At 49.1% G+C, this 25,517-nt stretch overlaps 1 protein-coding gene across 2 annotated transcripts in view; it reads right to left on the reverse strand.

The window, feature by feature from the left end:
- The window catches only part of AFAP1L2 (actin filament associated protein 1 like 2), an 89,707-nt gene that overhangs the window by 23,349 nt on the left and 40,841 nt on the right, over nt 1-25,517 (reverse strand). For both annotated transcript variants that reach the window (XM_081267761.1, XM_081267762.1), the window contains exons 3-5: nt 11,585-11,713; nt 5,320-5,391; nt 3,943-4,037 (exon numbers count right to left, since the gene is read on the reverse strand). In XM_081267761.1, the coding sequence (XP_081123887.1) occupies nt 3,943-4,037; nt 5,320-5,391; nt 11,585-11,713 (296 nt within the window). The remainder of the gene's footprint in view (nt 1-3,942; nt 4,038-5,319; nt 5,392-11,584; nt 11,714-25,517) is intronic.

Consider the following 25,517-nt stretch of genomic DNA (forward strand, 5'->3'; position numbering starts at 1 on the left):
TGTTATCGGATGTCAAAGGAGAGGGTCCTAATCTCCCCAGGGATCCGAGAAAGGGCTAATATTTGAATCATCGACATTTATGATGGGGAAGACAGTGAATGTTGAATGAAGATGCAGAAGAGATTTGACTTCAATCCCGGAAATAACATTCTGACTGTTCAGAGGAAGAGACGGGAAGAAAGTCACCCTGCTCAGGATTTACCAGAGGTCCACAGATTTTTTTCATAAAGGGCCAAGTAGCAAATATCTGGGGGATTTGTGGGCCCCTTGGAGTCTCTTATCTCAGATGTCCAACTCTCCAGTTGCAGCACAGATCAGGAACCCACGGACAATGCCTGCTAAAGCAGCACGGCTGTGTTGCAAAAATCTTCACTTCACTAAAGCAGAGGCAGGGAGACTTGGCCAGAGGGACAGTGCCAATCCCGACTACAATGCAACAGAGAGTTAAAGAAGAGGGGTGGCCCAGATGACATGAGGCACCCTTGCAGCTCTACACGGCCTGCTCCGAGTGCATGCCCTGTGAAAAGCTCTTGGTGGGGGGTCCCCCCGGGTGCCCACACTGACTGTGGCAATGCCCCTCTATGGGGTCAGCTGCTTCTCCCACTGGGCAGCTCACAAGCACCGGTGCATATTCAGGCCTCCAGAGGAGGTAGGTGGAGATGACTATGCTGGCCAGAGGTAAACAGTGGCCAGCAACATCTGCTTCTCCTGCCGTGACCACAGCACCTGGCTGCACAGCCAGCAGCCCGGGAAGGCCACAGCTGCCTGAGTCACTATCCACACCCACGAGGTTGCTCCAGACCTCTGGCTGCCCTTCTGTTGTTGGGAAGGCCCACTCTCCACCCAGGGGGGTTGGAGTGAGGGCCCACACCATTGTGGAGAAAGTCCCAGCTTATGGGTAACAAGTCCTGAGCCTGGGACAGGCCACAATCCTGGTCTGGCCAGTGGCACTGAGGACTCCAGGCAGACATCTGATCTCTCTGTAGCACCCATGGGTGGCAGTGGTGAGGAGCCCAGCACTCAGGTGGATGAGCCCCGGGGCGCCCAGATGCTGCAGGGTCGGGTTAGGAAGGAAGGGGCTCCTGAAGAGGGTAGGTCACAGGGTTACTCCAGGCTCAGGCCCTGGGGTGGAGCTGCCACGTCCCTCTGATGAGGCAGCTACGGCTCTGGTTCTCATCCTCTCTCTGGAGGCTCCTCACCCCACTCCTCTGCAGCCCTTGGACTACGACCTACAGCTGCTTTGGCCAGGCTTGACGGAAGAGGCCCAAGGGAGCTCAGACGCATGCACACTCGTGTGGGCCAGGAGGGGAGAATCCCAGCTCCATGCTACCCTTCCACACACCACACCTGGAACCCCTGAGGGTGGTGGTGGGTGCCTAGGACAGAACAAGGAGGGATCTGGATAAGGGCTGCTATCCACACGCCTGGCCCATCTAGCACAGGAAGTCCTCATGGGAGGCTGGGAGACCACCTCCGGCACCAGGTTTCTCCCAGATGGCCGTAAGCCTCTCTGGTCAAGCAGTCCCCAGACAAAGATGCCACAGGAAGTCTCCTGGAGGGGGCCACTTGCCTCCCTGCCTTCACAGCCCTTTATGCCACACAGTTGGTACATGAGACTCCAACAGAGTAGTAAAAACCGTGCCAGCACCCGGGACTGCCACCCTCACCAGGACCAATTGGTTCAAACCTGTATGCTGGTCCCATTTGTAAAACACATATGTCAATTGGGCCCAGGGACACAGGCCTATTGTCACAGTGACTCAGGAAGCTGAGGTAGGAGGGTCACAAATTTGAAGCCAGCCTGGGCAATTGAGTGAGACCCTGTCTCAAACAATAAAAAGGGCTGGGATGTAGCTCAGGGGTGGTGCTGGGGATTTCAAAACAGATTTCTAGAAGGCCTGGCCCTCAGCGCCAGGGAGCCTGCCTGGTGAACACCCACACCCCCACCCACCAGGTGCGGACCCTGTGGCTCATGGTGTGTGGATGGGGCACTTCCACTTGGCAGACGTCTAAGGTGCCCGGGTCCCAATCAGATGCTGGATTCAGGACAGGAAAGAGTGGCCCTGGCCCTGAGCCACTCCCTCTCCAGCCTACCACCCAGCACCGCGAGAGAGCGAGCCTGGGACACACCAGAAGGCCTTCTATCAGAGAACCACAGCTTCTCTCACTGGTCAAAGCCCTCAGCAAGTGGGTGAGAGAGCAGAAGGGAGGTGCTTCTCCCCAGAGCATGGGGGGCAACATGAGGGAACATGCTAACTCTGCCACACAGAAGTGGCAGCAAACCAGATTCAAATCCCCCCACCGTGGGGCCCTCTAAGCTTCTTCCTTCACATGCAGAACCACGATGAGAACAGCCAGCCCTTGATGGGTGGGGGGGATGGTGCCTGTGCTCAGGAAGTGGGTAGAGCTCAGGGTGGGGCAGTCCCTGGTGACGTCAGCACCATGGGGACACCCAAACACTAAGAGCAGTCCATCAAGGATCACCTAGCCCAAGACAGAGAGTCCCACCAGCCGTCCCCAGTCTGAGGGCCCCCATGCAATGGGGAAGGGTCCCAGGCACTGCGGAAGGGCCCTATGTCTGTGTGGCAGAGTCACACTCCAGTTGGAGGAGCCTGCTGCCTCAGCAAAGCATGAGGGCAGGGGGCGTCCAGAGCCATTCTGGGGTTGGGACCCCTTCAATGGTGCCATGAGCTTGAAGATCAGCAATGGGTCATTTGGCTGGAGCTCAGAGGGACCATGGATTCAGTTTCCTGCTGAGGTGGGCCCCAAGGGCCCCTGCCTCCTGCATAAATCCCCCCAGCTGTGGCCCTCTACCTTCTCTAAGAAACCAGCCCAACCATGCTCCGTGGGGCAAATGCCCAGGTTTGAATCCTGATGCTGCTACTGTGAGATGTTAGGCTCCTCACCCACAAAACAAGGACGCTGCCACCTACCTCACTGAACGCCAGAAGAATGCCACACAGCGCTGTGTGGCCTACACCCTCAGCTCAGTGACCACCACCAAGAGTGAGACGCACACCAATGTCATTTAACATCAGGAGACACAGAGCTACAGACCTTAAATAACCTTCTCCGGGTGCAAGGGCTAGTGCCTCGAAGCCCTGGCATCTGAACCCATGTCTTCAGAGTTCTATAATCCAACTCACCCATCCATCCACCTATCCACTCACCCAATAAACGACTATGTGTGTGTGGCCTACTGTGTGCCCCACTGGACATGAAGCAGTAAGTGGAAGACACAGTTCCTGTCCTGGGGAGGAGACAAATAAGAAGATCTTGTCAAGAGTGGCAGGTCCCATGGAGGGGTGAAGGGGTGGTACTAACAGGCAGAGCAAGAGTGGGATGCCCCATGCAGCTCGGCTAGGGGAAGCCTAGGAACATCTGGGAGATAAGGCAGTGACAGTCACAGAAGACCCAGCGGCAGAGGAAGTAGAGTCCCTACAGCAGGTCCCACAGCAGTGGTAGAACCCAGGAGCAGGAGTGAGGCCAGTGGAGAGGGAGCTGGCTGGACGTGCAGGCCCGGAGCAACGTCAAAGAACGTCTTTTTCTAAGTTAATGAGAACCATGGGGAGGTTTCAAGCAGGAAATGAACAGTGGTAAGATTTACAGTTTCAAAAGGTCACAGTGGCCCGAGCTGGACACCACAGCTGTACGTGGACCCTCTCATGTGACTCTGGGGAAAGGGACCGGCATGGTGTTAGACACACGGGGACACTTGATAGAATCTCCCCATTCCCATCACCTTTAGCATGGGGAATACGGTGGCCCTGGGCCAATGACAAGTCACCTGTGGAGCTTCCTTGGCTCAGTCTCCTTTGCCTCATGCTCTACACATAGAGAATGCTCAGATAATGCCAGAAACTTGGTACAACACTTCTGAGGACAAGTAGAAATTCCCGGGGCCTAAGTCAGGAAAACGGGGGACCCTGGATGAACACTTACTGTCTTGGGTGGCGGGAGGTCTGGAAGGCTCTTCTGAGGGGCCAAGGTGTGCTGGCCAGGTCCCCCATTGCTCAGTGGGCCCTGCTCCTCAGGCACTGTAGGGGGCAAGAGAGGCGTTGGTGAGGTGTGCCGGGCCTCATGGCTGGGTCTCATTACCCAGGAATGTCTGGTCGTTCCTCCTGCCCGTCACATGCCTTCTATTTGAGCAGGTGATAATTACCCAGGCAGGCTGTCCCTGAAGCCAAAGTTGTTTCACCTCCAAGAATAGGGTGCACCAGTGCCCGGTCATGGGCAGATTCCTCAGAAAGAACCATCTTGGGGTTTCTGGCAGGCTCCGCGGCCCCCACCCACCTACCTACCCCAGGTCAAAAATGGCCCAGCCACAGAGCTGCAGCAACCAGAGTGCTGCCTGGCAGGCACTATATTGAGCTGCTCCTAGCTCCGACCCTGTGATTATGGCCGTCTCCTTCCACAGTCGACCCCAAAGGTGAATGACCCTGGGCAGAGTGGGAGTGTCATCAGATAGCTCTGCAGTCCCCAGCTGGGAGGTAGGGGAAGAAGGAGGGGCTGCCACACAAGGAAGTTAGGCCATTCCCCCTCTGGGCCCTTGCAAGGGAGTTGGAAGGCCCTTCTGGGCCCGCCGTTCTGGCCCATCCAGCCAGCTCCAGCCAGACAGCTCGCGCAGTTCTGACCTTGGAGCTCAGGTGGCTGCCGTCTCCAAGCCTTCCTGGGCTCAGTGCTCTGAAGCCATGTTCCCACCGCTCTCTAAACCTTCCATCTGAGTGGCAGGCTTGGGAGTTGGGAGGCAGAGCTTCTTATGCCTCCTCCTTTGCCACTGGGAAGCTGGGCAAACCGCTGGGCCCCCTGGGGTCCCATCAGATGGGAGATTGAAAGGGAAATAGCAGTGAGCAGAAGATCTAGAGGACAAGGGCCAGATGCCACATGTCCTTTCAGTAAAAGAGAAAATGTTCCGCTCACGAGACCCCTGGGTGCATCTTCTCTGAATATGAAAATAGTTGCTCACAGCATTTCTCCTCCCTCCTCCCCTATCAAAAGACACAAAGCTGGAATCGTGGGATCAGCACCACACACAGCTGTGCTCCTGGCACATCTGAATTATGACTTCCTGTTCTTGGGATGATGCTAGGAAAAGGAGATTGCAGGGACAGATTCCTTCCTCAGTGGGCAAGAAGGTGGCGGCCCGCTGAAACACCGAAAATACATCAACCCAAAATACCACCAACCAAAATGCGTCTTCCAAAAATAACTCCTCCAGGCCTGTCTGCACGCTGGCTGGAAGGAAGGGGGAGCGAGGGAGCTGAGCCTTGTACTTCCCTCCATCTCCTGTGAGCCAGCCGTCCCAGCCCAGCCCTGTACCTTTGTCCTGAGACTCAGCATTCTGCCTGTTGACTGTCACTTTGTTCATGTAAATGTACTCCTCATCAGAACCTGCAGGAGGAGAATAAAGACTTTGTGTGACTTCATGTGTGACTTCTAGAGAAAAACAGTACCCCCAAGATGCTTTCCTCTGCTTGGGTTCCAGTAAAAGCACTCAGCACTTTAAGTTGGTTCAGATCCATCAGAGAGAGCCGAGAGGTTTCCAAACAAGAAACTGCAAACTGCTGACGGGTAGTTTACTTGCCTGGGGTGGTAGGGGACGAGGGGAAGGGCAGGACAGGAAGGACAGCTTTGGGAATGACAATCGGTCGTCGAAGACACTCATACCTCAAAGATCTTCTGCATGTTCCGCCAGGACCTGTCATCTCTAGGTTTCCTACCATTTCATTTACATTTACATTTAAAATATTTCCTATCATTCTCATCCTAATCTGAATTACTTGTATGAATTTATTAGAGAGATGACTAGATTAGATAGGTCACTCTAAGGACCAGGAAGTTTCTTTGTCTCCTAGACCCCTAAGTGGGTGCATTTGGCTCCTAGTGGGTGGGTGGGATGCTGAGAGCCAAGTCATGAGTTCTAAGTGACAGGGTGAGAAGACTGGGAAGGAGAATGGGGAAGCCACCAGCCACCCCATCTACCCCAAAGACTGTGCCACTGGTGCAGTGGCACAACCCATCCCCTCCTTTAGAATGCCTGTGTGTAGGCGTGTCACCTTGCAGTGCCTATGGGGGAGGAGAGCTAGCCTCTGGCCAGCTGCTCAATTTCTAATCCCAGGTATGTTCTTCAGATTCAGTGGAAGGGTTCATCCTAAACCCTCCTGAAGTTTCTTTTGAAGCCCTCAATTTGCATTTCCTAGAAACTTGTGGCTGATAAATTCCAGTGGTTTGAGAGTGATCCTGAGCCAAGAGACCCAATTCAAACCCCTGGCAAAGGAGGCAGTTGAGGGTTGGTCTGCTCCCCGGCCACAGACCTTCTAGACTCCAGCCAAAGGCCTACAAAACAGCATGGAGAACCAAGAGATGCAGGAAGAGGCTGGAAGGGTGGTCAGCCCACAGGACTGACACCTCAGTGCCCAGCTCTGCCAGGACAATTTGGTGGTGTCACCCTGTGTCAAGAATGGCAGGCGTTTATGGGAGGAAGCTGTGAGGTGTAACTGTGCTCTTCCACCAGCTGAGATACAGAGGAGCCAGGGGCACCTTCTGCAGAGCACAGCTCAGGGGACAAGTGCTCAGCAGCGGGGGCAGGAGGCAGCATTCTCTGCTTTTAACAGCATATTTCTGGGCAATTACACCTATCCCTTACACCTCAGTTTCTTTATAGTGTGAAAAACAATCATGATGTTTCTATTTAACTATGACTTTTTCAAGCATATAAAAGTCAAATATTAGGGGATCTGAAAAAGTAAGCTAGGCTTAGGGCTGACCAATATTACAAATGACAGCCTAAAACATGACAAATCACACAAAGGCTCAACAATAGGAAAATGCTAAAATAAACCACAGTGCATCAGCCTATAGAATAGCCGGTCACCTTTGAAAAATAAATGAATTAGTGGAGAGTGTGTTAATTGACATAATATTTTTTTGAGAGAGAGAGAGAATTTTTTAATATTTATTTTTCAGTTTTCGGTGGACACAACATCTTTATTTTTATTTTATATGGTGCTGAAGATCGAACCCAGCGCCCCACGCATGCCAGGTGAGCACACTACCGCTTGAGCCATATCCCCAGCCCGACATAATAGTTTTGAAGGGATTTTGGAGGATATTTTACGTGTTTGTATTCTTTTATTTTATTTTATTTTTTAGTTGTAGTTGGACACGATACCTTTATTTTATTTATTTATTTTTATGCGGTGCTGAGGATCGAACCCAAGGGCCTTGTATGTGCTAGGCAAGCTCTCTACCACTGAGCTACAACCCCAGTCCACATGTTCATATTCTTTGTCCCAGCATTTCCACTGCCAAAAATTTATCCTACAGATGAACTCCAGCACATGAATAAAATTTTGAGGATGCTCATTGCAATATTGTATGAGAAATGTTTTTAGAAAATACGAGTTAAGTGCCCACCAAAATTGGGCTAGTTGAACATTCCATGGACACTCTGCACCTTAAAAAATAACAAGTTTGTTCTAAGTCTGTTATTTGCAAAGACGGTCATGACTAAACTATCAAGTTTCAGAGTAGCAAAAAAAAAAAAAAAGAAAGAAAGAAAGAAAGAAAAAGTATGTGAACTGCTGACACATGGAAATGTGTACATCTAGCAATTCTAAATATAAAAATAATGTAAAGCAGAAACAGAGGCAAACCACAACTATATAAAAATACTCAGAGGACATTGATAAAAATCAGAAAAAGGAACTGGAAGTCCATAAATAGTATCATTTTATGTTCATTTCTTTTTTTTATATCATTGACCAAGTTCACACTTCTGTGTGAAAAAAATAAAAGGCAAGACGTTGTTGTGGCTGTTTAACTGTTAGATTCTGAGCAGATGCTTTCTCCCTGAGATGATTTGTACATTACAAAGAAAACTCACCACCCCTGGAGTCTGTGTGCTCCCACACTGAGCACTCTGCAGGCCTGTGATTGACATGGTTTTGATTCCCAAAGGCTGACTAATCTAGACTACCCAGGCTGGTTATGGAAGACTCCCCAAAATCTTTGTAATTGTGCAAAAAAAATACAGTAAACTTGGCCCTAAGCAGTCCTAGGCAGCAGCGTTGGTCTGGAGAACCTTCTATCATTCACTCATTCGCTTTTTGGAAGCATGTTGAGCATCAGCAATGTGCCCAGGAGCTGGGGATAAAGCAGAGAACCACAAAGATGTCATCTCCAGGTTCATGAACCCACTGATCTGGTGGGAGAGAGACCCTGACTGAAGAGTTACATAGCAGATAGAAGTGAGGGCAGCCATAGGTGGTGTTGGGAAAATGAGCCAATAAAGCTTAGAGCAAGTGTGGCATTCTTGGGGTGGGGGGTGGTCTGTCCTTATCAGCAAAGGGAGGTTTTTCTCATGGAACTAGGGTCGGGGGAGAGGAAGGACATGATGCTCTTTGAGACATTTGGGTAGACAAGGGCATTTGAAGTGCTCAACAGAGGGGGCAGCCACTGAAACTCAGGAGCTGCCGAGCAGGGGGGTGACAGTATGGCTCTTACTGACAAAGGAATAAACAGGCATAGGTGGCCAAGGCCATGACAAACAGACCTCAATGTGTGCCTTGACCTCATCGCCCAGACAAAAAGTGGAGAGGGTACAGAATTTGTGTTATGCTAAGAAAATAAAAACTCAGAAACTCAAATGAACAATTCCACTTCAAAGCACTTGATACACTCACTCACACCCTGTGGCGCACATGCAAATAGCAGTGCCGCCCATGTAGACCACAGGCTATCTTGAAATGACCAGCCAGCCCCCATCTGCAAGACCCCCAGAATGAGCCACGGTTTTAGTAGATACACAGTGAGGCAGGCCTGGACAGCCTGGAGGAAGACGGATGCTTTAACTTCAGGGTGGGTGGAAGGTGTTTAGGATTGGGTCCTGGGCAGCACAACAGGTAATGGGGTGCCACTGAGCCCGGGGAGGTGGGGGAATACAAGGGTCAGGTCTGCCTGCCCTGGCTCCCCCACTCACAGCCCTGAGGCCCTGGGCAAGTGACTTTCTGAGCCCTTGTTCCCTTGTTGGTAAGATGGAGATATTGACTCCCACACAGATTTGGGATGAGGATTAAATGACATTGTCTGTATCACTAAAGGCTGGGCCAGGACACAGTAAATGCATAGTCAATATCATCTGCTGTTCTACCTTCTCTGCAGTTGAAGGGATATCAATAGGACCAGAAGAGAAGTTCTCTGTCTATCAGCAAGTGGGCAGCACCTCTGAGAATATAAGCCATGGCAGAGCTCTCAGAATGGCCGGGCACATTTATCAGCAATCTGGGGTCACTCCAGATGATACGCACTGGGGAGCACCCCCTGACCAGTTCTCAGCAGCCTTCCACAGTCACAAGCTGCCTGCCCTGGCAGGGTGGGGAAGGACTGAGTTTATAAGGGTAAATCAGAGCAGAACAAAGGTCCCCTGCAGAAGCTGTGCAGCATGTTAAACCAAAAAGGGACCCAATACAGGAAGCACTGCCAGTGCGTTCACACCAAGAACTATTCGACAGACCCATAATAAAGAGGTGTGTCCTGGCAGAGGCGGTCTTTCTAATTGATGTTCTCAAGTCCGAGCACATCTTGAAAGGTCTGGGGAGTGTGCTTTAAAGGATTCCACAGATGAATCCTGCTGCAGAGTGAATCAGCCCTCACTGGCTTTCCTGCTTTGTTCTGAGATTTCCCCTCTGCCGTTCTCACGGAGCGCGTCTTTGATGTGCAGGCGGACGCTGCTACAAAGCCAGGAGGAGCCTGGGAACTGCAGGGTGGCCTGGGGAACAGTGACGGTAAGGCAGGGCTCCAGGAGAGCACCCCTGAGCAGAGCTCCCCCAAGAGGGAAGCGGATGGGCACCCAGCAACAAGCATCAGCCCTACCTGTCTCTGTCACTCAAAGAACAGAAACACATGTCCCTGGGAACAAAGAAGGGCGAAGGAGCCTTTGAGTGCTGCCTGGCAGATTCAGGTTGGCTGCAGGGAGCATTTCCGGCCTGGAGCAGGTGGAGACTTCCCTCCCCTGGCACAGACTTGAGCTGCTCCTAACAAGAGGCAGATGGAGAAGATGCCCTTACTGTCCCCAAATAGCACTTCCCATTGTCCAACACCTGACATCAATTCAACTCAACTCTTATGGCTTCACAAGGTTTTTCTTTAAAAAAAAAAAAAATCCTAGTTTGCTAGAAATGAAACCATATGTCCCCCAAGAAGACTGGAACAGAACCTTCATAGTAACCTTAAAGCAGAAATCTGAGAGCAATTCAAATGTCCATCAGCAAATAAATAGATAAGCAGATTGTGGTGTGTTCCCAGAATGAAACAGTCTGCAACAATAAAAGAAGATATAAGTGCATGCCTAACAGCATAGACAAAGCCAGACGGGGACTCACATAGGATTCCATTTGTACAAAGCTCCAGGATGCCCTTCTATGGCGAGAGAAATTAGAGCAAGGGTTCCCTTGGGTGGGGGTGGAAAGGGAATTAACTGAGATGGGACAAGATAGAACCTTCTGGATAACAGAGATATTCTATGTCTTGCTTTGTGTGGTGGTTACACAGGTCCAGATCATTATCAAAATTTGTGGACTTGCATACTTAAGATCAGCACACTTTATTATATGTAAACTACCACAATAAAGAAGATGGGAAAAGATAAATTTAAGATTCTTTGAGTTACAAAGTCTTAAGGACATTTTCCTCTTTTCCCTTTAGATTGTATAATACTGGAAAAGTGATTTAAACTCTTTGGGCCTCCGTTTCCCTCCCTGTAATAGCAAGACCAACCCCAGAGGGGCATCTTAAAAATGAAACAAGTTCATGTGTGTGCAGGGGACTCACTCAGTTCAGTCTTGTGTGTTATTATAATGGGTTCATTACCTCTTCTCTACTTTTAATTGGTAAGGAAGAGAGTTTTGAAAATACTTTATTTAGGGGCTGAGGTTGTGGCTCAGCGGTAGAGCGCTTGCCTAGCACGTGCAAGGCTCTGGGTTCGATCCTCAGCATCACATTAAAATAAATAAATAAATAAATAGACAAAGGTATTGTGTCCAACTACAACTAAAAAATTTAAAAAATATATATTTTGTTTAAAACTTCACTCAGGCTGAGTGCTCAGATATTTCAGGGGCTTCCACTTAAGTCACGTCACCCCTGCAGCCATTGTTACGGCTGAATCGTGCCCCTGTACACTAAACCATAGGTTAAATCCTAGCCCTCAAGACCTCAGACTATGGTTATATTTGAACACAGGTCTATAAAGGGGTAACTTAGAATGAAGTCACAAGGTTGGGCCCTAATTCAATATGACTGATGTCCCTATAAGAAGAGGAGATTAGGGCAGACCCATGCAGAGGGAGGACCTTGCAGGGGCACTGGGAGAGAAGACGCTCACTGGCAAGCCAAGGAGACAGGAATCAGAAGGGGCCCGCCCTGCCGACTCCTTGATCCCAGATTTTTGGCCTCCAGAAGTGTGAGAATAAATGTCTGTCGTTAAGCCACCTGTCTTTGGCATCTTGCTAGGGCAGCCTGAGATGACAAGCAAGCCCTCTTTCGATCTCCGTGGGGCCTCTCCTTGCCCTGGGCCCCCACTTACTGCTGCTCTTGGTGTAAAGCCGGAGGAGCTCTGCCAGGCCGCTCTTCTTCACCACGGCGGTGCTGCTCAGGTTCTCCTGGTCCAGAATCTTGAGGAAGAGGTCCAGCTCTGCCAGGAGCTGCTCCAGGGCTACAGACCAAAAACAGGAGAGATCTTTCAGTGGCTCCTTCTCCCCAAAGGCCCAGCTCGGATACACTTCCGGATCCCGCAGCAGCCACCCACCATCCCTCTGGGTCCCAGGAGGAAGGGTTGGATGTGAGGCCTGGTAGCACTCAGGGTGCCCAGCCAGGAGGTGGCATTCTCAGGTCTAGGGTCACAGTGGGAGAGAAACAGGCCCTTGACTTGGAGATGGATAACCTCAGCCGAAGTCACAGGTCTCCCATTTTCTGGAGGAGCAACAGTGGCCAGGTTGGCCCAACACCCTGAGTATAAACCTTCCATTGTAAACATCAGCCCTCACGAGGTTCTGTGGGAAAACAAAACACAGCCTCCAGATGTTCTGCCAGTCATGCACTCTGCTCTCACAGGTGTGGTTATAATCAGGGTCATTTTCATCTTGGTTCTCTCTAGGAGACTTTGAAACTATTATTTAAGCCTCTCAGGTCCTTTAATAAATACTTCATAAAGTTCCTTCCAGCTCTGAAATCCTATGGCTCCAAGCCTGATCTTGGTTTGGCTACATGGCTTTCTAAAGCACAAATCGGATCACAGATACCCACCATTAAAAGCTGCTTCTGTTCCCCTGATGCCCTTCTGGCCTTCTCCAAACTCTACAGTGTCAGCCTCACATTCATCACCTCAATTTGCAGCCCAGCCACTGTGCTCCTCTGGCATTCCCATGCCATGGTCTCCTCCTCTGGCAGATCCTACTCATCCCTCTGGTCTTGGTCTAGATACCATTCCTCCTGGGATACCTTCTCTGGGCCTCTGAAACAATGAGGGTTCCTTTGGCAGATGATCCCTTTGATACTGGCCCCTCTGGAAGGCCCTAGAAGGAACAGAGCCAGTAGGTGCTTAAATCTCTTCTTTAGTACTAAAAGTTATCTTATGTTGCTTTGAGACACTAAGCTTGTTTGTTACAGCAGCAACAAGAAACACATACCCTCTCCCAGCTCTGATGGTGCTATCATGTAACTTCCTATGTCACTATTTAACTATAAGCTCCAAGGACAAGCTCTGTGTCTAGTTCACATTTCCAGGGTCTGGCATAATGTACAATAAATATTTACTGACAGACTGAATGAATGAAAACAAAGCCAACCCATTCACTTATTGTGTACCAAAGTCACTCCATGGCAGTGTACAAGAATAATAAATTTCTGGCCTGGATTAGAACTGAAAGGAAGTCCCCTGAAAATCCAGGATCTTGCATTAGGGATAGAACATTAGAAAGGAAAGGTGATTTGAAAAAGATCTCAGCTTACATTTCTAGTTTCACAGGACAGGAACAATACTGAGAACCCAAATAATCATTCCCCTTAATTGGACTAAATGAAACCAACCCCTAAACTTCCTACATGGACTAGCTATTCTAAAGTAGGCCCCCAGCAACTTGTCACCATCTGGAACCTCTGGTGGCCCTGCTTTCATCACAGGCCCTGCTTCAAACCAGACCAGGTGCTCCTTCTCCATCTGAACAGTCCTGTAGCAGTCTCACTCTGGGAGCCAATCAATGTTGGAGAGAAAAAAGGCCCACTGAGGCAAATCCACTCTACTTTGTTCACCCCCTGCCCTGTCTTCCTGACACTGCTGGTCAGACCTGTAACCACAATGAGCAGATTTATAAATAGCCAGAGGGAAGGAGGCAGGCAGCACAGGGCACATGAGAGAACATGGCAGAGAGGTCAAATGCTTGACCAAAGAGGATGAGCCACAGGCCTTCATAAGAAGACAGAGACGTATCAGGGAAGACTGGGCACCATGGGTATTGCAAGAGGAGGTACCCAGCTCCTGTCATCTTCATGGGAAAGGGTTTCCACCATATGAGCCAGCAGGGCGTCTCAGCTGGAGCCCCTGCCTCAGCCCCAGGCCCTGCTATAACCACATCGGCTCACCAAGGACCAGGAGCCACACTGCCAGTCGCCCTTCCCTGGTCCAAGCTGATGGTGCTGCTGTGTCTGGACAACTGAGTCAAAGCGGAGAGTCCTAGAGGTGGCACAGAGCTGAAGAGCGGAATTAAACAAGGGAACAGAAGGAGAGAGATGACGGCAAAGTTAGGATTCTTTCCTGAAATAAAGTCAGGAGGATCCCTCACCCAGCTTTATAAGTCTGACTCCTGTGAACAAATCTCTACTGCTATTAAGTCAACAAGAGTTTATTCAGGGTCCCCCTAAGCTGGCCCCAGAGAAGATTTTTTAAAAAAATAATAAAATGGAGAGGCCTTAGGTCGGGTCTTGCTTTGTTTTTAATAGCTATTCATGGGTTTCCTGTGGGCTGCAGGATCTCCACAGGCTTTAGCAGTGAGTTTAAAGACGTTAAAAAGGAAAACAAAGAAAGAATATGAGGAACACGACTTGGAGCTGTGGACTGCGCTCCCGCAGACCAGGAAGAGCAAAAGGGCCCTGCCAGACAGTGGGGTCTCCACCACGGTTCTCTGACCTGGTGAACTTCTCTGGGCTCTGCCTCTGTGGCTACTTCGGACTGACTGAGTGGAGGGAAAAGCATGAAAAGCGAAAGCCTCATATCACTTCCACATCCTCAGCTTTTCCCCAAAGCTGCCCGATTCCTGGAAAACAGCCTGTGTTTACATTTCATGTGAGCAAAAGGATAGGAAATAATGTGCCTGGCTCTTAAGAGACAAAAGTGACCCAGAGAGATCCTCGACCTTTCCGGAGGCCTCATATCTGTGGACAGGGCATCCTGTGGACACACAGGGTGAGAATAAGATGAATTCACGAGTGTCTGCAAGACCAGGAATGCACCGAGGAAAGAGAAGCAAACTCTGAAGTTCTCGGAGAGAGGAATTTCTAAGTTGGTCATTGAGGAACGCCTGGGAGCTCACCAGGAAGTGGCAGTGCTCTGCCATCAAGGGCCCGGGAAGCATGAGGGCAGGTGGGGCTGGACTAAACGGGGAGAAGGTGGGCTCTGAGGCCAGAATGGTGGATTGGGTAATGGAGCCGAAGGTGGCAGCTTTATCTGAATTCCTGAGGAGTCACAGCAGAATCCTGCAGGACCTGGGACAATGCCCTGGGCAGTGCAGGCTGGAGATGGAAAAACTCTGAAGACACTGGGAAAGACAGCTGGAAGGGGAGGCTGGGAGGCCAACTAGATGACCGCATTGGTGCAGATGAAAATAATGAGGCTATGACCTCATCAGGGCAGCTGGGCACCATGCCATCAGCTGTACCCCCACCATCTCCTAGTCTCACAACCACCCTGCAGGAGCACAGCTGTAAGCTACTAAGGCTGACTTACAACCTAACTTGGTCACATCCCCAGAGAATAGCAGCTCCAGGGTTCAAACCCAAGTATGTCCAAGTTCAAAGGACTTGCTCTCTGCAATGTGCTGGCTTGAGTCATTCCCAGGGAGCTGGAGAGGACTGCCTGAGACATGGCCTCTGCTTCCTGGTCCACCATATACTCCAAGGCCGGGGTTGGGTGGGGGAGACAAAGAGAGGAGGGTTTGGAGGAAATATGTGACAGGTACAGCCAACAGGACGTGGTGATCATTCAGCGAGATATAGGGACTACAAGGGAAGATACCCAGGTGGCTAAGGGATATAGAAAGTCATCAGATGCACAGGCCTGGGGATGCTACAGTGAACCTCGCAGCCATGGTTGCTGCCGTTAGGGAACTGATGGGCAAGGAAGATGGGTGGGGAAAATGGTACCAGGGTGCTCTATGTCAGGACAGTGCCCATACTTTCCTTTTCTTCTAGGATAGTTGTTATAGATTAAAGGTAAGCACCCAGATTAAAGGGACCCTGGAGAAGTGACCAGAGTGAGATTCCAGGAACCAGAGGAGTCATTTCCCTTTCTCTTTGGATCCACATGGTTCTTCAAGGTCTACTCAGGGTCCCTCTCTGTGCAGCTGCCCATGACCAGCAGCCCTCAGGTCCCTGGCCAGCTCTGCCTCCCTATATTCTGTTCTGTCAAAGCCAACTGCTCCCAGTCATCTCAGGGCTTATCAAGTCTAGATGGTAGTCCTTTCTGGTCAAGGTCAGTCTTGGTCGATTTCGGCATCTAACAGGGTGCTCATATGTCATAGGCTGTCAGTGATCTCCCTGCACAGATGTGTCCCATCGGGGTTCAGCTACAGACTCATGGAAATAACAACCAACAGGGACAAGGCTCCAATTTGCGCCAACCCCAGTGACATTTTTCAACCCTCAGGGCTCAGGGGAGTGGGCCACCCCTCGGAGGAATGTGGCTGTTCCATTGAGGCTCCTCCGGAACGTGCTCATCGCATCTCCTGCTCCCCCACCGTCCCCCACGCTTTTCATTTCATCTCTTCCCGGTCCTCCAGTGAAGGGAGGGGAAAATAAGCCTGTTGTTCATTCTGGAAACTGTAGGCCCTTGTGCAGGCTTTCCATCCTGGCTCTGTTAAAGTTCAGGGTTGTCTGCTCAGGGTCTGACAAATCATCAATAAGATTCTTGTTCAGGGCTTCCAAGGCCCACGCAGAGCTGGACGGTTCAACTGCTCGATTCATTGCCTGGGCCTGGCAAAGCCCCGCCTCCAGATGACCTCCTCCCCCGGCTTTCCTCATCTTGGGGCAGTCTCCCTCTCTGGTCACTAGGTTCCCAACCATAAACGTCCTCCCAACCCTCGGAGAAAGCTGCACTTCACGGTTCCCCTGCTGCCTGGTGCACACATTTTTATTTTTTCAGCTGCGTCTGCTGATGGCCCATGATCGAGCAGGATTTTCCTCCCTGAAAACAAACTGAGCAGACCTGTCCTTATGTGCAAGGCACATGCCCCCTCCCCATTTCCCCAACATGACCAAGATCAAGCCGCTGGGCACATTAACCTCCAAAACCCCACTGCGGGGACCCGCCAGTCACAAAGCTTGTGAAAGCTCCTGGGAGAAGCAGCAGCATCAAGTCGATGCAGCAGAGGGGCAGGAAGGGCTGGACTGTTGCTCCTGATCCGAGGATCCTCACACTCTCAAGAAACAAGCCCCTTCACTCCATCAGAGAAGGGAGACCACAGACAATGACACCCTGTCTTCCACCGTGCCCCAAACTGAGTCAGCCTCTCCTGTGTGACCTGCATGATAGTAGGAAGTGGGACTTTTTTTATCCTTATTATCATTTATTTTTGTGGCAAAACACATGTAACACCTACCAAATTAATCACTTTACAGCTCTGTAGCATTAAGTACATCCACAATGCTAGGCAGCTATCACTGCTAGCTAGTTGTAGAACCTTTGTTACTACAACAAAACCCTTTAAATAGTCACTCCCCACCCCCTCCTCCCCCAACCCCTGGTAACCACGAATCTGCTTTCTGTCTCCATGGATTTGTCTATTCTGGAAATGTCATATAAATAGAATCATATACTGTGTGAACTTGTGTCTGGCTTCTTTCACTTAGCATTCTGGTTAAGGTTCATGCATGTTGTAGCATGTACCAATACTTCATTCCTCCTTACAGCAAATAAAATTTTATTGTGTGGATACACTACATTCTGTTCATTTATTATTGGTGTTGGAATTTTTTTTTTTAAACAAAAAAAAAAATGTTTTTCTATTGGGACATAATTTACAGACCTTAAAATCTTGTTTTTACTCGGTGGCTCTGTTTCAGTTGTGGTAGTTACCACACCACAATCAAGACACAGAACATGTCCATCACCCAAAAAAGTGTCTTTGTGCCCTTCTGTAGGCAGCTGCTTCCCCACTACATGGTATGGCAACCACAGCCCATGGAGTCCGACTCCACCAACTTCTTCTAAGGTAGAGATCCAGCTGCATGACACGGACGAGAAGGCTATCCCTATCCCTTGCCAAGATCACCCCATTCCACAGATGGAGGGCGTGTTCACACAGCTTCTCTACTGGGCACCTAAACAGAAACTCCATAGGTCCCTAGTCCCCACACCAGTGTGTCGTGGTGCTCTGAAGGCATCTCGCTGCTGACTTTCAAGGCCATGCTCTATGTGAAGTCCACTTAGCAACTGGCCACTCAGGGACATGCACACAAAAGGTAAAAAGAGTGCAGAGAAGCTTTAACAAATCCCATGGTTGGGTCCAACCCCCGTTGCTCTGAGTATGACCTGGGACTTCAAGAGAGTTAAAGACTTCCCAGGTGATTCTAATGTAGCACCAAGGCAAAAGGCCACTGAGCTAGACATGGGTTTCATGGATTGCTTTATGAAGCCTTTGGACTTGATAAAAATATTTATATCATTCCTTCAAACTCCCCATAGTGCATCTATGGGACTCAAATCTGATTTATATGTAGAACTTTCCAGGTTTGTGCCTGTTTCGTGAAGTCCGATGCACTTGAAAATAGTTTTCCTTTCCTTTCTTGTCAGTAAGAGAGTATAGAAAACCAGGACCAGGATATCCACATGTTTGCATGTTGCTGAGCTCAGTTCTTTGTCCTGCTTAAGCAAGTGGAAACTCTTAGCTCTGCTGACCAGCACCCAAAAGATTCATAGACTCCCCCATCAGCAGACTCAGACCCCAGGAGACTGAGCCAGAAATGTAAATAACTTTCTCCAGTATAAATGCTCCAGGAATTGTTCTTTATCTCCGAGAAACGGTGAAGGGGGGAAGGGCTCTGCTTCATTTATTAGCAAGGCGCAAGGCCTGCTCCCTGCCGCGCCTGGCCTTCAAGGGTCATCTGGCCATCATTTTTGCAAGATCTGCTTTTTCTCACCTATCTTTGAGTCTCATCACTTAAAACACTTTCTCCAAGAACAGCCCACCCTCTGCATTCCCAGATCAGCTATGTGAAACGAGGAGATGGGACAGATGCTTTTCTGCGGCCTGCACTACTGGAAAAACAACTCGACCTGCTCACTGCTGAGCTCTCAAATGGAACAAACCTCCCCAAGAGCAGAATTCCAACCCCGGCTAAGAAGCCAGCTGGAACCAGAGTCCTCAGATAGGGCCTTTTGGAAATTTACACAGTAACAGCAGAAGACATCCAAGCCCAGTGAGGCAGAAAAGACTCCAGGCCTGCACAGGACACCTCCACCGTGCCCCATCGCCCAGAAGCCTGTCCACACAGCCCGACAGTGCGTGGCTGCTACTCGGTGATTCATGTTGTTTTCTATTTGCCCCAGGAATGGAAGTTCTTTGTTCCCAATGAAACTGAAAGCTCTGGTTTGTTTTCCCCCACTATGCTAGACAGTGCTCAGGAAATACTTGCTGAAACATGGTGCTTCCAGACAGACAGACAGACAGACAGACACACACACACACACACACACACACACACACAGCCTAAAGAAAGCTCCTTCTACTATAAGGTATGGACAGGACAGTCCAGTAGGCCTTGGCTTACTAATCCCTGGCCACAATTCCAGTGGGCCAGTTACGTCACTAGAATGAGTAGTCAGAGGCATCCCCTGGTGGCTGATGGGGTTGAAAGGGCACAAGGGATCACACTCCTGGATGGACCTCCTGGGGGAGAACTTTCCCAAGGGTCTAAGTAGAGAGGGTGCGGAGAAGACTACTCTCCTAGGAACCCAGAGAGAGCAGTTCAGGAATCATCAGAGAACAGACCTGAGACACTTCAGGTTCCTGTGTCCACCACGGTCCAGGCCAGACAAAGAGACTCTGGGGATCAGGGGGCCTTTGTTCCCCAGCCCAGTTAGGACATTCCTTATATGCAATCTGCCAGAAGAGTGGCTTCATTTGGAGTCAGCGGGGGCCAGTTATGCGGGTGGGAGGCACAGAGGTTTAGCTGGTTATCCCCCTGTGTGGCAAATCACTCAAAGGACATGAACCACCTCAGTCTCAGAACAAGAGGCTCTCGGGAAGGGGTCATTCAAGTCCACATTGGAACTTGGGAAATACTATGTCTAGACTGAGTATGGATTCTACTGTGTATAGGAAAAAAGAGGGTTGGAAAATGACAAGAGCGGTTATCTCTTGGAGGGAGAATTATGAGAAAGCTGTCATTTCTTGCTTACGTTGTCCCCTACTCCTTCCGGCAGACAGCATGGGGTTACTACATGGAGAAGGAACTGCCACAGTGGCCACTGAACTTTCAGTTTGGGCTGTAAATTTAGACTTTTCCCTGTTCACCTGAACTTGCATTAGAGAAAAGGATACACACTAAAGATGTATGGGGAGAAAAAAAAAAACCATTATATGGTTCGGATCTCCTGCTTCTTCTAGGATTTGGCCAAAGTCATGAAATGCCACTGAACCCATGTGCTGGTGGGGGACCCACCAGCTTCTTGTTAGGGACCCCTAATTAACCTTTCTGTGCCTTAGTTCTCCTCATTTGTAAAACAGGGTTAATGATAATACCTACTTCAGCAGATTGATGTGAAGGTGGAAAAATAACCCCACAAAATGCTTATACAGTAAGGTAAATTTCTGATGCAAAATAAAATCCTAAATACTTCTATAAGACAAATATAAAAACTCCCTATTTTACTCTTAAAATATGCAAATCCATATTATAATTTTAACTGGACAACTTCAAAAAAGAAATTGGAGATGTCCCTGCTTGATTTTGTGGGGTGGCTAAGCTGTGTCCCTGCAGAGAGCAACAGGGGAAGTAGATGTAAAACTTGGGCTAAGCCACGCCCCCCACCCCACCCCCAGGGAACTGCCTTCACAGAGACGCGGGGCAGAGGACAGACAAGGGGAGATTTTCAAGGCTTCCTGCAGCTCAGCAGAGGTCTCAACCAGAAACAGGAAGAACAACAGTCAGTGCCAGGCTGTGACTGGAGAGGGGCTACCAGGTCCCTTGGTACCTTTGCCCCGCTGCACACGTCTGCCTTGATGGATGCCACTGGCAAAGTTTCTTTGAGCGAGGAGCACGAGGCTATGAACACCACCACTCTAGAAGGAACCATTCATGAGCATGTGCAGTGGGCACTTGCTCTCCCCTCTTCCCAGCATCCATTCAGGCATATTTGCAGCAAATTTTCCTTTGGGAAACCCCTCATTTACCCACTGTCCATCAGTACTTATGGTTTGGGTGGAACTACCCTCAATGCCTCAGGCAGTGGGCATGACCTTGGACCTAACCAATCAGAGCATTTCATTCCAGGAGTCACAGTGATTGGCTTTGGGAAGGACATGTGACCAGAACCAAGCTAATGAGCCACGGGACTCTTCCTGGAACTACTAGGAAGCCGGCATCTTTTTCTTCAGGTGTTGAACTGCTAACATGTCAGCCTGAGGTGGCTGTGGCCATCTTCAGGAACAGCCTACCTGAGAAGGAAGCACACCCTGCAGGTTCCTGACAGCTCTCCTCACAACTGGCCTCCACTCTGTTAGTGTGGCCAGGCATCCCATTTTTTCTTTAAGCCAAATTGGGTTGGGTTTCCTTCAGTAGTGGACTACCACAGCACATTTTTGACCCTGGAATCTGAGCCAGGCAATTTATACACACAATTCCAGTTCATCCTGTAAGATAGGTACTATCATTCCCAGATCTGAAACCAAAAGAAGCTACATGGTTCCATCAGGACCACAGACTAAGTATCAGAGCGAAGAATCCACAGGTCCTTCTTGACCCAAGCTGAGAGTTTATTCCATTAGTCTGAGCCTTACTTACACAGGGAAAGACTTGCTTCTTAAAACAGACTCTGTGGGGGCTGAGGGTGGAGCTCAGTGGTGAAGCACATGCTGAGCATGCACGAGGCCCTGGGTTCGATCCTCAGCACCCCACCACCACCACTTAAAGCACCTGAGAAGCCTGGGCTATAATGTCACCAAGATCTTGGCCTAGGGGACTGGAACAAGTGGGCAAAGAACAGTGAAGACAAATCCCACTGGCCCTAGGAGTAGAGAGTGGAAACTGAAGAGGAAATTTCACAGCCTAGCAAGGAGAAGCTGAGCAGGAGGCCTCTCAGGAAAGGGAAGGATGTGAAGGAAGGCCTTCGCTCACTCCAGGGAGTCAGCTCTGGGAGGCCAGATGGCAGAAGGTGGGTGAGGCTACGATTCCTACTCCTGGAGCACAGGAGCAATGGAAAGACAGCCAGCTCCAAACCTCCATGCCTGACCGCCAGTGTCAGGCACCAGAGCCTCGGGACCCAACAGCTGAGAGACTAAGGTGGATCATGACCATTAAGTTTTGGAACAGATGAGAAAAGGGTCGGCCCGCAGTGATCCTTCATATGAGGAAGAGTAGAGGAGAAAAAGCCCTGAGCAGTCTTGAAGAGGTCAGGAATCAAGAACAAGTAGAAATGAATCCTCTGGGTCTTCGCAGCATTCTTTCCCCTCCTTTGGGAAAAGGATCTACTCCACCAGGTAGCCATGGGGCTGACCCCACCTCCACCATGAGGCAGAATGAAACCAAGGTCTGGCCGTCTTTCTCACCACGATGATGGGCTCCAGCAACCCATATGGATTTGTCATGTGGCTTTGGGAGAAAGACAACCTTCTCCTTGGACTTCAAGCCATCGGGATGTGTCTTTGGAGCTACAATAGAGCCCTTGCCTTCTGACCTGGGGCTGAAACCCGTGCTCAGAGAAGAGCAGAGTAGGTTACTGGAGGGAGAGACGTCAATCAAGAAACTCCCCTTGTTCACAGAAGCAAAGGATGAACAAAGGGTGGTCCCATGTCAACCACTCCCTTTAGAAGGCTTAGCTCAATTGTTCAGAGCCACAAAATGGTCCAAGAGTAGCTTTAACTTCCCGCCTCCTTGTCTAAACACAAACACCAAAGGCCAGGTAGTTACTCTGGAGGAGCCACATGGTGACTGGACCGCCTGATAAACTGCTGACAATGGCCAACACAATGAGGGGTGTGGCTGTCATCAGAGCTGCTTACCAGGGCAGAGAGAAGCAGGCCTAGGGACAGGGTGCCGCCCCTGCAGGAGCCCATCTTCTTCTTCTTTTCCTGACCGGTGCCCATGCCCCTGTGCTACTCTCTATGGAAACTGTGGACATGACCTGTTAGTGAGCCATGCTGACAGCTTTAAAAGAAAAATGTAGTTAGTTCTGCTCAATTTTGCTGTGAATCTACTTTTGTTCTAAACAATACAGCATATTTTAAAGTGCAATAGAAAATATTAGAAAGCACAGCATCTGGGAAAGGAGCACATTATTTCATAAAACCTTTGTTTCAAGCTGTGGCTGTGTGTGTGCCCTCACGGGTGTGTGTCCCGAGATACAATGTAAAACACATCCGCACCATGGTTACAATCAAAAAGTTTGAAAAACACTACCACAAGTCCAAGATCTCCTTCCTAAAATCCCCCCAAGCCAGAGGGGATTTTTTTTTTTGAGATTTAGTAGAATTCAGATTTTAGAAATGTTATGTAGTACACAATCCTTTAGCAGAATCTGGGAAACACTCAAGAATAAAACACATTAAGATTTCTATAACAAAATATACAAATACTTATACCAGCTAGGATACACAAGATATAAATTGCCTCACATCATTTTAGGGCAAGTTTTGTCTCCAAATTAGTTTGTGCCAGATTTCCAAAGAACTTCTGCTTTTTCCAGTTTTGGGATTCTGGAATTAAGGAGATGGATGTAGCCCTATGGAGGGATTACACACAGGTTTTCTATTTTTCTTTTTGGTACCAGGTGTTGAACTCAGAGGTGCCTAACCACTGAGCAACATCATCAATGACCACCCACCTTTTATTTATTTAGCTTACTTATTTTGAGGCAGGGCCTCGCTAAGTTGCTGATTTGAACTTGCAATAGTCCTGTTCTGTCTCCGGAGCCACTGGGATTACAGCCATGTGCCCCTACACCTGACTCATAGTAGTTTTTTGATGGATTAACACAAAGTGGTGAGACTTAAGAAATTCATAGGGCTGTGGGAAGGTAGACCTTTTAAAGACCCTTCTCAATTGAACTTTGTTTCTAAAAGGGACTCAGTGACTGATGGTTTAATAAGGAACTGTCTTATTATCTGGCCACTGGCCACCTGTGGTGATCAAGAGTGTAAAATATGGCAACTCTGATTAAGATGTGATGTAAGTGTAAAATAAAGACAATTTTGAAGTCTCAGTGTCAAACAATTTAAAACCATGTAAAATCAACAATTATTATGCTGATCACATGTGGAAATGATGGTATTTTGGAAGTAGTGCCTTGAAGACAATATAGCTTTTAAAATTAATTGTTCCTATTTAATAAGTTTAAATTTTTAGATGTTATTTGAAATTATACATGTTTTGCATTATGTTTTTATTGGACAGCACTGGTCTAAAGCATCCATTATAGACAGAGCATTTTGTTTTGGTTTTTGGTGCTGGGGATGGAATGGAGGGCCTCGTGTGCTAAGCTCATGCCCCACCCCTGAACTGCACCCCCAGCCCCTAGGCAGAGCATTTAAACACATGGTGGGAAAAGTCATCTTTCTGATTAAAACAAAACAATGATCAGAGAGGGAAGGGGACTTTGCCCAAGTCACACAGCAAGTTTGTAGAAAATCCAAGCTTTCTAGCCCTGCCCATGGCATTCTCAACCCAATTTCAAGGGGCTGCAAGTCCTAGGGAGTAAATAAAGGAACATGGGGCTTTCTTTAAATGGCAGCTCACAGGAGCAGCGAGGAGGGCTTGGGGAGGGCCCTTCTACGTGTCGGTCATGAGTGGCCGAGGTGCGAGGGGCTGAAGGAGGACGGCTTCTCCTCAGGAAAACAGCCAGGGCCTGGATGAAGAAGATCTGGTTGCTCAGTGCTGGCTGTACCTCGTTTACATGAACAAGTGCCAGCTATTCATCCCAGAAAATATTCTCAATTAAACCCCTGAAGCCCTACTATCTAAACAACTTAAAGGTATCCGTTTGGGGTTGGATCATTGTTTTTGTTTAATGTTTCAGCCAAAAGTTGTCAAAAGAAATTGCTGATGTACAAGTTCAGTCCCTTCCAGTGCATTTCATTTGGGGGGGAACATTTGAAGTTTCCATTTGGCTCTTTATTCAAATCTCCCTTTCCTCCTCTGGCCACTCTCAAAGGGACCTTGGCGCTCCTCGTCTCCCCACCCTGCCTCCTCTCTCTGCTCCAGTTCCTCCAACACTGCGGCCTCCAACCTCAAACACCCCAAAATTGTCTTTAGCCACTTTTTCTCTGGTGTAACCATACTTTCTGATGCACTCCCCCCTCCACACACACACACTCTGGGAACTATGGTCCTCTGGACCATGAAAGCTGATTTTGCCATTATCACCCTAAGGAATTGTCATAGTTTTACTAACCCACAGTCCCCGCCTCAACCTCACCAAGTCTCACTGCAGACCTGCCTACCCGCCACACTTGTTCAACACACTTCCTAACAACTGCTTAGCAAGTGTTCCCCAGGTGGCAACTGCACACTCGTGGTCTGCTCAGAGACAAATTGAGCACCTACTCTCTGCCAGGACCACGCTAAGCAATGCTGTGGGAAAGACAAACAGGCCAACCCCCATTGCTCTGCTTCTTAACTCACAAAAGAATGCATGCTGCAATTCTGTTTACATGAAACACAGCAACCCTCCCTGGGTCCCCTCCTCTCAAAGACAGTGCCACTAAATGGAGGCTACTTCTTATAACCAGTGATAGCTTAGAACCCAGCCTGCTTCATAGCTCTCCTCTCCACCACAGTTACTTTCCATTCTCTCAGGAGGGGCGATTGGCAATATGCTATGTTTCTTTCGATTGTAGGCTACTTGTTTTTAAGTCCCTCAAATGCTAATGTTGTGTTGTCTCAAGCCTCAAGCCAGATTTCTACAAGATAAGTATCCAATCTCGGAGTTCAGCATCTCCAGGACAATCTTAGCTCTGAATCCCAAACTTCATTGAGAAGTTGCTTACTTAGAAATGAAGCTGGGTTTAAAAAACCCTGGGAATAAAGAAGCT

Source organism: Spermophilus citellus (genome assembly GCF_964194105.1).
Source record: "Spermophilus citellus genome assembly, chromosome: 15".
Lineage (NCBI taxonomy): Eukaryota > Metazoa > Chordata > Mammalia > Rodentia > Sciuridae > Spermophilus > Spermophilus citellus.